Raw genomic sequence first — 13,715 nt, 5'->3', positions numbered from 1 at the left:
TTCTATATGAGTATATTATTATTGACGTATCATAGAGAACCAACGTATCTATTTTTTATAATTTTCCATAGCTGTCAAATAATTTATTGATGAAGAAGATTAAATATAGAATATGATAATTTTAGAATCTAAAAAATAAAATTACATAAATTAAAATAAAACAAAAAAATATATATATACATATATATGTAAAAAGATTTTATCTAATTTTATAGAATAATTTTTTTGTTTGTTTTTTTTTTTTTCTGAAATTGAATTTTGAAAAAAAAAAAAATACATTTACACTTGTAAAGGCATCAAGCGAAAGTGTTACAATATATCCACATGTATATTGTATAAGTTTTCGACTGTGTATCATCATTATGATTAAACTTTTTTTTCCATTTATTGATAATGATGTCCATTGGGTATCATAGAGACTTAATATCAGTGTGTCACTCTAAACAAATACAAGTATTATTTTCATAAGACAATCATAAAAAAAAAATAATTATAATGAAAATACATGAATAATTTTAATTATATATAAGTTTTACCTCGTATGATATATTTTCACCGAAACTACAATAAAGGTAAATTTGTAAAGTCATACAAATTATATAGACAATCAAGCTTCCAAATTCCTTGCTTAATGTATCAGTATATGTTAATTGAAAAGCACTTGAGCATATTGCTATTGAATTTACAAAATATTGAATGAATATTGAATAAGTAAATGTTCCATTAAGTGATTTAGCAAATCTAAAATATAAATTATTGAATAATATTATAATTGTATAATAATTAGACACAACAATTACTCAACTGATGAATAAAAATCTGTAATTTAGTACAATCTTTTAAATAATAATGTTCAATTTGATTTCTATTATTATTATTATTATTTTTATTTTTATTATTATTATATTTTAAATAACTCATTTTTTCGATATATTTATTTATTGTTGAAATACGATATTTCAAAAGTTTTATGTGGGTACAATTTATGATCAATAATCCATACAATAAAATGTCAAAAGCAATATGAATATTTACTATATTATAATATGCTATAATTATATAAATATAACCAATCCAATATCCTTTGCCTGTCGATAAAATTGAGGGTAACCAACAGGTAAAGGGAAATTTATGAATTGGTATGTCTCGTATCAATGAAGTTGTAATAAGATATAATATCGAAAAAGTTACAGCAATACTGTACTTTATCGAGAGTTTCCTTCAATATCAATATATTAATTTATTATTTATTATTAATAATATACTTACACATATACAGAAATATTTGTAATACAACTTGCCTTATTTTTTCACCATCAATTGATAATATTTTAGTCTCATTATCATCACGTGGCTGTAAGTTATTATTCATGAGTGTTGATAATAATTTAAAAATAAAATTTCTTTTCAAAATAATATTCATCATTTTAAAACAACCACATATATGTGTGACAAATAAAAATGATGCATTTGCAAATTCTTCAGCGTCATTAAAAGAACCAAATAATGCAATAAATTCTGATAATGACATTGTCATTTCCATGAAAATAATAAGCCCTGTGTAAAATGTATATAATTTTTTTTTCCAATTGTAGACATTGTCATTTGAATACCACAATAAACCTACAACACGACACCACAATATACTACTTGATAGATATGATATCATATTGACTTGTCTTTTTATATACGAAGAAGTGACCCTTGTGAAGGGTTTAATAAAAATGCGTTGTATTATTTTAAGAATAAAAAAATATCCAAGTTTATTTTATTACAATGAATAATATTTTAACCAATACGTGGTAAAAAGTTAGGGGAACGTAAATAGAAAAATAAATATATATTTTCTAGTACATAGTTTTTACCAAGGGGAAAAATATTCCATGGAATAATACAAAATAAAAAATTCAAAGAAAAAAGAAATAGACGGAAGGGTTGTCATTTTTTATATATTAAATATTAATGTTTGTGTATTTCCATACATCGGCAGTTTTAAAAAATAAAAAACAAATAAAAATTGAGATAGAATCGAGTGGAAAAAGCTTTCAGAGGGGTTGAATCAATCAATATGCCGCAGTCGATGTCGAACAGTCGAACTGAACTGATGTATACTTGTGAAAAGTAATAAATAGAATGCTGATAGTGAAAACTTATAAAAAATCATCACAAAATATATAAAAAATTAAAAAAAAGTATCTGAAAATATAAATTAGGATTTTATTATAATTAATGATTTATATGGATATTATTTCGTCTCGCAATACTATATGACTTGGTAACATGACAAAATAAATTTTACAAAAAATAAATTCGACAAAATAAATCCGGACAAAACAAACTTGGAGAAAATAAATCATCATAAAATAAATCGCTACAAAACAAATTTAAAAAAAGGGAATTGGTTCGACAATGATGAATGAGGGAGTGATTTTCAAGTCATAAGGGGAAGAAGGAGGGGGGGGGAAGCCCTCCCAACTGTAAAAATATCTGCTGATTTTTCACGGCTAACGAATAACTCAGTAATTATTTCAATTCATTTGTTATTTTTTAATTTTGTTTATTTATTTGAATTTATTTTGTCTATAGATTTATTTTTCTTTAATTTATTTTGTCGTGATTTATTTTTTCGCGATTTATTTTAGACGAATTTATTATGTCAAATTTATTATGTCGTGTAATCCAATGACTTTATACTGTGTTGTTCATTATAGTGCTTATATTAAAAATTTATTAGGATTTTTCGTACAATAATTGTAATGTTAATTGATAATTTAATAATAATAAAAAAATAAAAATGTTTTAATTTTAATGTCATTTATTTATTAATATCGATACGTTATATCTTTATGAAAAAGAATCAACGACATATTTACAGTTTAATTATAGCATAATTTTTATATTTTTCGGAAGATTTTTGCTGTTAGATAAATTGATTATTGATGAAGAATATTAAATATAGAATATGACATTTTAAGAATCTGAAAAATAAAATTTTATAAATATAAAAAAGTACATAAAAATATAATGTAAAGAGCTTTTTTTAAAAAAAAAATAATACAATTTATTGATAAAATTCAATATATAGATTTGAAAAAAAAAAAATTAAAATAGTTATCTAAAATTATAATTTCTTGACGATCATTTAAAAAAAAATAAAATGAATGCTTATTCCAGATATATTAAAAATATATTTGTAAAATATAAAATAAATTTAACACGATATTTAAAATATAAATATGAATGAAATGATTAGTTTTTTAAAAAAATATAAATAATTTTAATTTAAAAAAAATTATTATTATAAATTTATATTGTAATTTATATGTATACAAAAATAAATTTATTTTCATATTTTGAAAATATAAATTAAATTTGAATTACATCAATTTTTTTTAATGTCAAAAAAAATTTAAAAATAATTTATTTTTGTTTTGAAAAATATAAAATAATTTTACTTTTGTATAGATATAGATTCATTTGAATTAAATGTAAAAAGAAAAATGTAAGTAAATTAAATTTATATATTTTTAAACGATAGTAAAACTAATTTACATATATTTAAAAATATAAAAATATATTTCAATAAATATTTTAGATTATATATATTAAGTATATGATTATAATTTACTTCCCTGTTTTTTTTGTTTAATTCCGGAATTAAAATATAGGGGAAAGCGGGGCAAAATGGAACACGAATGGAACACAAAAAATATAAATCGATGTATGACAATAGTATTTTCCGATTAGTTTTTCTCACTTATTAATAAAAAAAACATAAATAATTTTTAAAAATTAAAAAAAAAAAATTATTATTATAAATTTATTTATTGTTGTTTAATAAAATGTGATATTAATCACAATAAATTAATTTTTTTTTATTTCTCTTCATGTATAATTACGAACAATTGCTTTTAAATTAATTTATCACCATTTTTCTCGACGAACAAAAAAAAACATATAAAAAATAATTTTCTTTGTTCTTAAAAAAAATGTTCAAAAAATTTTCAAAAAAAATTTTTTTTTTATTGCATCTATTTTCTTCCGGCTTTTTTAATCGAAGAGTGACGAAAAAATGAAAAAAAAATATGAGTCAAAATATTTTTTTGGGTGTTCCATTTTGCCCCGCTTTCCCCTATATTGAAAAAAAAAAAACAGAAATTCTTAAATATTAAAATAAAAAAAATATATATTTACGCTTGTAAATGCACTAAGAGAGAGAGTAATAATATATCCGCATGTATATTTTATAGGTCTGAGGCTACGCATCATCATTATATTTATACTTTTTTTTCCCTTTCGTGAAAATGATGTCCATTGGGTATCATAAAGACTAAATGTCAGTGTGTTACTCTAAACAAACATAAGTATAATTGTCATACATGAAAATTTTTAATTCTACAAATTTTATACCTCATATGAAATATTTTCACCACAAATACAATAAATATAAATTTGCGCTGTCAAACATATTAAATAGGCAGCTATTGATAAAAATTCTTTGCTGAATAAATCAATGTATGTTAATTGAAAAGCACTTGAGCATATAGCTATTGAACTTACAAAATATTGAATGAATATTAAATAAGTAAATGTTTCATTTGTTGTTTTTGCAAATCTTAAAAATAAATTCAATAAAAATTATAATTAAATAAGCTATTAAATAATAATAATAAAAATATAATATATTTACTCAACTGATAAATAAAACTTGTAATTGAAGACAATCTTTTAAATAATAATATTCAATTTGTTTTTCATTATTATATTTTAAATAACTCATTTTTTCGATATATTTATTTATTTTTGAAATACGATATTTCAAAAGTTTTATATGGGTACAATTTATCATCAATAATCCATACAATAAAATATCAAATGCAATATGAATATTTGCTATATTATAATATGCTATAATTTGATAAAAATAACCAATCCAATATCCTTTGCCTGTTGATAAAATTGAGGGTAACCAACAGGAAAATGGAAATTGATGAACTGGTATGTCTCGTAGCATTGAAGATATAATAAAATATAAAATTGTAAAAGTTAACAAAAAATTGTATATTATCGTAACTTTCCTTCAATATTAATACGATAATTTATTATTAATTTTATACTCACACATAGAAAAATATTTGTTATACAACTTGCCTTATTTTTCCACCATCAATTGATAATATTTTAGTCTCATTATCATCACGTGGCTGTAAATTATTATCCGTTAGTGATGATAATAATTTTGAAATGACATTTCGTTTTAAAATAATATTCATCATTTTTAAACATCCACAAATATGTGAAACTAATAAAAATGATGCACTTGAAAATTCTTCAGCATTATTGAAAGAACCAAATAATGCAATAAATTCTGATAATGACATTGTTATTTCCATGAAAATAATAAGCCCTGTGTAAAATGTAAATAATTTTTTCTTCCAATTGTAGACATTGTCATTTGAACAATACCACAATAAACCTACAACACGACACCACAATATACTAACCGAAAGATATGTTATCATATTGACTTGTCTTTTTGTACGTAAAAATATTATTTCAATTTACAGAGTGGAATAAAAGTGACCCTTGTGAAGGGTTGAATAAAAATGCGTTGACTATTTCAAGAATAAAAATATCCAAGTTTATTTTATTACAATGAAAAATATTTTTTCCAATATGTCGCAAAAAGTTAGGGGAACATAAATAGAAAAATAAATATATATTTTCCAGTAGTTTTTACCAAGGGGAAAAAAATTCATGGAATAGCAGAAAAAACTAAAAAAAAAAAAAAAAAATAGAAGAAAAGGGTTGTCATTTTTTACATTAAATATTAATATCCGTGTATTTCCATACACCAGCAGTTTTGAAAAATAAAAAACAAATAAAAATTGAGATAGAATCGAGTAGAAAAAGCTTTCAGAGGGGTTGAATCAATCAATATGCCGCAGTTGATGTCGAACAGTCGAACTGTACTGATGTTCAAGTGAAAAGCAATAGATAAAAAGCTTATAGTGATAACTTACATAAATTTATCACAAAATATAGGAAAATAAAAAAAGTATTCAATAACATAAATTAAAATTTCGTTATAATTATTCGTAATTTCATTTATGATAAATTTCAAAAAGTATATACCTATAAAAATTCATCAGGTATGAATTCAAATTAATTAAAATTTTCATTTTGTACACATCAAATAACATAGTTGATTAATTTCATAAATATAATCTTTGAACTGATTACACGACATAATAAATTTGACATAATATATGATGCATAATAAATTTTTAAAATAAAAAATAAATCAAGAAAAAAAAATAAATCTAGACAAAATAAATTTAAATAATATTGAATACAAAAATAAATAAAATTAAAAAATCTATCAAGAATTCATCAAAATTGTCTTTTAAAATTATAAATCAGTAGATATTTTCGCAGTTGGGAAGGCTTCGCCCCCCCCCCCCAAACTCCTCCTTGTGACCTGAAAATCACCTCCTCATTCATGTAACAATTTTCTTTTTTTAAATTTATTTTTTTTAAATTTATTTTGTCGCGATTTATTTTGTCCAAATTTGTTTTGTCCGGATTTATTTTGTGAAATTTATTTTGTCATGTTACCCTTTGAAATATTAGATAACAATTCAAAAAAATAATTAATTATGATAATATGATAATAATTAATTTTTTTATTTATTTAAATACATATATATAAATAAATTTTTTTTAAATGATTTATTTGATTAATTTAATGGTTGGATTATCTTTTACTATATTTATATGATATTTGAGTTGAATGTCCTTTTGTTTGATTTATTTTTAATTTTTTTTATTTCTAAAAAATACTTAGTATTGAATAAGACAATTTTAAAAGCTTGAATTAAAAAAAAAGAAAAAAAATTATATTTATTAAATTATAAATAAACAAAATTTGTACGTGTTAACTTACTCGAAGAAAATCTTTGAGTGATAAAGTAACGAAAAATCGACTTGTATAAATTATTGGTTTTTGGACAATAACCATTATGATGGAAAATATTTTTTTATTATCAATTGATAACATAGGCCAATTTGTATTAAATATACTAGTACTTATATTTTCACTCTAAAATATATTTTTTTTTCATTAATATTTGTATCGAGAGAAAAATTTTTTTCATGATTAATTAAATGAATTTCAGAAACTTACTTCTGATGTAACGTTATCAGCATAATTACAGTATATTAAAATTTCCATAAGAATACACATTATGTAAGAAATTAATTTTATAAAATCTTTAGATAATGGTACTAAATAAAATAATTGAAAAGTGCTTACACACATGACAATAGTACTCACAAAATATTGAAAAAATATTGGATTTTTAAATGTATCATTTGTCAAACGCGCAAATCTGAAATAAAAAAATTTTTAAAAAACTAACTACCTATTTGTAAATTATCATTTTATATTAAAAACAAAAAAATTATTAACTCAACTCATGTATATTGAAATAATACTTGAAACAATCAATTAAATATTTTTTTTCAATCTGAATTTTTTCCTCAATTGTTGACGTGATATTTATATTTTCCTTATAATTATCATTTATTTTGCTAAAACGATATTTAAGTATTCGCAAATGTGCTTGAGTTTCCATCATCAATGCAGCAATAAATGAATCAAATGCAACATTAACATTAGCATAATATGCAGTTGTTAAATGTTGATAAAAAAATGTAATAAAATAGTAATAATTTTTTGTCAAAAAAACAGGCAGCCATGCTTTATAAGGATACAATTTTTCAGGAATGTCATCGAAACATGAAGCAGTTGTAAATAAAATCGCCGATGTATTTCCCAATAATCCAAAAGTACAATAAAGTATTCTTTAATTAGTAAAACATGTGATATATGTATATTGCAAGTATATAATTAAAATAAATATTTTTAATACAACTTACTTTATTTGATGTTTAAAATTTTCTAGTATCTTCAATTCAACTGAATCACGTGGTTTAAATTGATCCCGCTTTGAAAATAACATTAAATTTTTGATGCTTTTTCTTTCAATAATCATATTTAAAATTTTTGTACAGGATATCAAATTTGCAAGAAACATAAATGATGCATTTGCAAATTCTTTTGAATCACTCAATGAAAATATTAATGCAATAAATTCTGTGATTATTAATAATGCTCCAATTGAAATTAAAAATAATGTATAAAGTATATAGATTTTTGATTTTTCAGCATTATCATCAGAATACCATAATCCCAAAATACGTAAACTTGCTATATTTATTGAATTTATAACCATAATAATTTTACTTAATGCAAATTTTACAGAGTCAGTAAAAAAATCAACAATTGTTTTATCTTGGATGTAACTTTTCTTTTTCAAGTTAAAATAATAATAAATATAATGAATAAACAAAATGATGGTAAGTAAAAATTATTATCAATGTTAATAGTATTTTTTTTTTTGTTTCCAACCAACGAGACTATATACAAAAACTGAAATAAAAATGTGAATTTTATTCTTTCTTTTTTTCTTTTCAATTTTTGTTACTGTTCAATATTGATGAATAATAAATGTTGACAAAAAAAAAAAGGGAAAGAAGACTTTAGTTTCTATTTTTGAATTAAAAAAGTCATCGATGATATAAAATTTTTGCAAAAACAGTATGTACATATGAATATTTAATACTCGCGTGTTTAGTTTATTTTCATTCCCTCTTTTATTTCTACGATACGAAATAAAAAAAGAAGAAATTCAAAGAAAAAAAAGAGGTAAAATAAAAATAATATAAAAATATGACATTTGGACATTTCACATAAAACAAATCGATAAATTTTCATATGAAAACACACAGTCCTGCGTCAGTCATCGCTCAACTTTCAAACCTAACAGATCGTATAGTATATAAAAAAAAAAAAACATAGTGGACATGTTGGTATGTATGATCAACATAAATAATAATTATTCGTCATTCTATTTATGATAAAAATTCGAAATATATATACTTGAATTATTAAAAAAAAATAAATTCTTTTGAAAATATCTATATTTCCAATTTTATTTATTAAATATACATAAAATTTTTTTTCAACAATAAATTACTTGTTAAATTTGATGAACCAATTACCTTTTACTATTTCATATAATATTCCAATCAGATGTACCATTTTATATTTTTTTTTAGTTCAATAATTTCTAAGAATACTTAGTAATGAATATGACAATTTTAAAAGCTGTGAAAAAAAAAACAAAAAAAAACTTATGATCATTAAATAAAATAAAAGAAATTTAAACTTACACGAAGAAAATCATTGAGTGATAGAGTAACAAAATATCGACTTGTATAAATTATTGGTTTTTGAACAATCATCATTATGATGGCAAATATTTTTTTATTATCAATTGATAACATAGGCCAATTTGTATTAAAAATACTTGTACTTATATTTTCACTCTAGAATATAATTTTTTTTTGTTAATATTTGTAATGAGTTGAAAAATTTTTTTTTTTTTTTTAATTAAATAAATTTTTGAAACATACTTCTGACGTAACATTATCAGCATAATTACAGTATATAAAAATTTCCCCAAGCATACACATTATGAAAGAAACCAATGCTATGAACTCTTCAGATAATGGTACCATATAAATCAGCTGAAGAGTACTTACACACACAGCAAGTGTGCTCACAAAAAACTGTAAAAATATTGAGTTTTGAAATGTCTCATTCGCCAAACGCGCAAATCTAAAATAAAATAACTATTATTAGCATTTTATATATTAAAAAACATTAGTACAACTCAACTCGTATATGTTGAAATAATACTTGACACAATCAATTAAATTTTTGTTTTCAAAATGATTTTTTTCCTCAATTGTTGATGTGATATTTATATTTTCATTATAATTATCATTTATTTTGCTAAAACGATATTTAAGTATTTGCAAATGTGCTTGAGTTTCCATCATCAATGAAGCAATAAATGTATCAAATGTAACATTAACATTAGCATAATATGCAGTTGTAAAATGTTGATAAAAAAATGTCATAAAATAAAAATAATTTTGTGTCAAAAAAACAGGAAACCATATATTGTAGTGATACAATTTTTTTGGAACATCATTGATACATGATGATATTACTAATATAGAAAGTGATCCAATTACCAATATTCCATAAGTCCAAAAGAGCACCCTTTTTAAAATTATGTAATTATATATTTTAATATGTTTTATACAGGTTTTATACAACTTACAAGTTATATAATTTAGTTATAAAATACGCATATAATTAAAATAAATATTCAATATAACTTACTTGATATGATATTTAAAATTTTCTAGTATCACACTGAAAAAAAAAACTTCTGTCAGATAGAAGTTTTCTTCTTGCAAAAAAATGGATTTGGATTAAGAAAAAGTTGATTTGGATTGAGACAAAGACTTCTTAATCCAAATCATAAAAAACTTCTTGAATCATGAAAAACGTCTTGGTTCAAACAAATTGTTCATGTTTTTAGAAATTATACTTCTTGGATTATGAACAAAAGTGTCTCGGTCAAGGCAAATTGTTCATGTTTTAGAGTATACTTCTTGGATTATAACAAAAGTGTCTCGGTCAAGGCAAATTGTTCATGTTTAGAAGTATACTTCTTGGATTATGGATAAATGTGTCTTGGATCGAGACGAACTGTTCATGTTTTAGAAGTATGCTTCTTGGATTATGGATAAATGTGTCTTGGACCGAGACAAACTGTTCATGTTTTTTAGAAGTATGCTTCAGTTATGAACAAAGTGTCTCGGTTCAAGACATATTGTTCATGTTTAGAAGTATTCTTGAATTGATCAATATGTCTCGGTTCAAGGCAATGTATTTATTTATGAACATTTATTCTCAATAGGATTGAAAATAAAAAAATAAAAAAATTTTTCAATTACAAACTTGTAATTTATAATTTTTTTCCTGCAATTTTATTTTATAATTTTTTCCTACAATCTTTTTTTTTTTTACCTAACGCGGGACCCGAACCTATGACCGTAAAACCTATCTAATATAAACCTGTGCCTTAGCTCGCTTAACCACGGGCGCGATATGGAAACAGTTATTTGTATTACTAGTGACAAGATATTTTTTTAAATTTATTACATGAACAAATGAACTAAAACTACCACGTATCAATTTGTATTACTTTAGTGTACTATTGTATTATTTTATGTTTTCTAAATTTTATTAAACATTTAGATAACATTTTATCAGTATTATTATTTAAGAATATAAACAATTTAAAATGCTCTAGTATTTTGAGTCGATTCAAAATATGCCATTTTGTATTTTAATAAATTAAATTTAACATTTATTTGATTTAATTTATTTTTAGAATGTACTGATATAAAACTTAAAAAAAAAATGATACATTTTTTTTCAATTTTCGATTATAATTAAGTTTTTTTAAAAAAAACAAATATTTATATTTATTTATATTTATTTACGAAATTTGAACTTACACGAAGAAAATCATTGAGTGATAGAGTAACGAAATATCGACTTGTATAAATTTTTGGTTTTTGGACAATAATCATTATAATGGAAAATATTTTTTTATTATCAATTGATAACATATGCCAATTTGTATCAAATATACTGGTGCTCATATTTTGACTCTAGAAAAAATGTTTTTTTATTTCAATCATCATGATTAATTTGATAAAATAATTTTAAATATATACCTCTGACGTAACGTTATCAGCATAATTGCAGTATATAAAAATTTCCGCAAGCATACACATTACGAAAGAAATCAATGCTATGAAATCTTCGGATAATGGTACCATATAAAATAGTTGAAAGGTACTTACACATACAACAAATGTACTTACAAAAAACTGTAAAAATATTGAATTTTGAAATGTCTTATTTGCCAAACGTGCGAATCTAAAAAAAAAAAAAAAACTGTATTATTTATATTTTATATAATAACAAATATAATTAACTCAACTCATGTATACTGAAATAATACTCGACACAATCAATTAAATATTTTCTTTCAAGATGAATTTTTTCATTAATTGTTGACGTGATATTTATGTTTTCTTCATAATTATCATTTATTTTGCTAAAACGATATTTAAGTATTTGCAAATGTGCTTGAGTTTCCATCATCAAAGCAGCAAAAAATGTATCAAATTCGACATTAACATTTGCATAAAATGCAGTTGTTAAATGTTGATAAAAAAATGTAATAAAATAATAATGATTTTTTGTCAAAAAAACAGGCAGCCATATATTATTACGATACAATTTTTTCGGAATATCATTGATACATGATAATATTACAAATATAGTAAGTGATCCATTTACCAATATTCCAAAAGTCCAAAAAAGCATCCTTATTAAAATTATGCAATTATATTTAAGTACATATAATTAAATAACATATTTTTAATTTAACTTACGTAATTTGATTTTTAAAATTTTCAAGAATTTTTAATTCAATTGAATTACGTGGTTTAAATTGATCACGCTTTGAATATGACATTAATTTTTTTATGTTTTTTCTTTCAATAATAATATTTAAATATTTTGCAACAGATACTATATTTGGAAGGAGCAAAAATGTTGCTTTTGCAAATTCATTTGGATCATTAAGTGAAAATGTTAATGCAATAAATTCTGTCATTATTAATAATACGCCCATTAAAATTGCAATAAATGTATAAAATATATAGAGTTTTGAAATAGTTGTTTTGTTAGGATTATCATCAAAATATAATAATCCTAAAGCACGAAAACCCGTTATAATTGTTGAATGTAAAGACATAACGATATAATTGAATTATTTAATTTTTTAAGGTAACGATAAATTCTTAAGAGCAGCAAGAAATACGAAAAAATGTATGTCTCGAAAAAGCTAAGTTAACTTTAACAAAACGTTGCGTTTTTTTTTTTCTTTATCAGTTGAAGAAGTTAAGATGTATGTATATGGAGCATTCCAGGTCAAATCACCGAGTCATCGGCCTGACCCCTACCGATTCACTTGAAAATTTTTTTCTAGGTGTATTTTGGACCAAAAAACGAGCTTATTTTTTTCAATTTTTTTCCACCATTTTTACACCACAAAATAATTTTTTTTTACCTACTATCGAGTATTTTCATATTTTATTTAAAATTGTCACATATATATTTGGAAGGGCCGAGAATAATTACTAATTTTTTTAATCAGTTATAAAAAAATTAGTAATTATTCTCGGCCCATTTCCAAAATTCTATGGGTGACTTGTTTTTACCTCGAGATGATATGGGAAAAATTCAGAATTTTAAACCTGTTTTAATTTGAAAAATACTCGATAGTAGGTTAAAAAAAATTATTTTATGGTGTAAAAATGGTGGAAAAAAATTGAAAAAAAATAAGCTCGTTTTTTGGTCCAAAATACACCTAGAAAAAAATTTCCAAGTGAATCGGTAGGGGTCAGGCCGATGACTCGGTGATTTGACCTGGAATGCCCCATATGTAAGAATAAAGCTATCATATGAATTTTTTCCCTTCTTTATTTTTTGTTACTATAGTAACTCAATACAATATAAACAAATATAAAATAAAAAAAAAGACTTTATTTCTATTTTGAGGTAAAAATGTCATCGATGGTAAAATTTTTGCGAAAACAGTATGAATATTTAATACTTGCGTGTTTAGTTTATTTTCATTCCCTCTTTTATT

The 13,715-nt window shown here is 22.4% G+C and overlaps 2 protein-coding genes across 2 annotated transcripts; both read right to left on the bottom strand.

Moving 5' to 3' along the window:
• Positions 1 to 98: 98 nt before the first annotated feature.
• Positions 99 to 1,537, bottom strand: LOC122847868 (the record flags this gene model as incomplete). Its single annotated transcript, XM_044145726.1, has 4 exons — positions 1,438 to 1,537; positions 928 to 1,004; positions 284 to 439; positions 99 to 128 (listed from the first exon to the last, which is right to left on the bottom strand). Coding segments are annotated over exons 1-4 (363 nt in total), but the record flags the coding sequence as incomplete, so codon positions are not given.
• A 7,647-nt stretch (positions 1,538 to 9,184) lies between these two features.
• Positions 9,185 to 13,506, bottom strand: LOC122847867 (putative odorant receptor 92a). Its single transcript, XM_044145725.1, has 4 exons — positions 13,493 to 13,506; positions 11,857 to 11,932; positions 9,298 to 9,453; positions 9,185 to 9,232 (listed from the first exon to the last, which is right to left on the bottom strand). The coding sequence occupies exons 1-4, from the start codon at positions 13,504 to 13,506 to the stop codon at positions 9,185 to 9,187; spliced, it is 294 nt and encodes a 97-aa protein (XP_044001660.1).
• Between the last annotated feature and the right edge of the window lie 209 nt (positions 13,507 to 13,715).

This window comes from Aphidius gifuensis, linkage group LG1 (assembly GCF_014905175.1).
Source record: "Aphidius gifuensis isolate YNYX2018 linkage group LG1, ASM1490517v1, whole genome shotgun sequence".
Lineage (NCBI taxonomy): Eukaryota > Metazoa > Arthropoda > Insecta > Hymenoptera > Braconidae > Aphidius > Aphidius gifuensis.
This window is presented reverse-complemented; position numbering and strand designations above follow the sequence as displayed.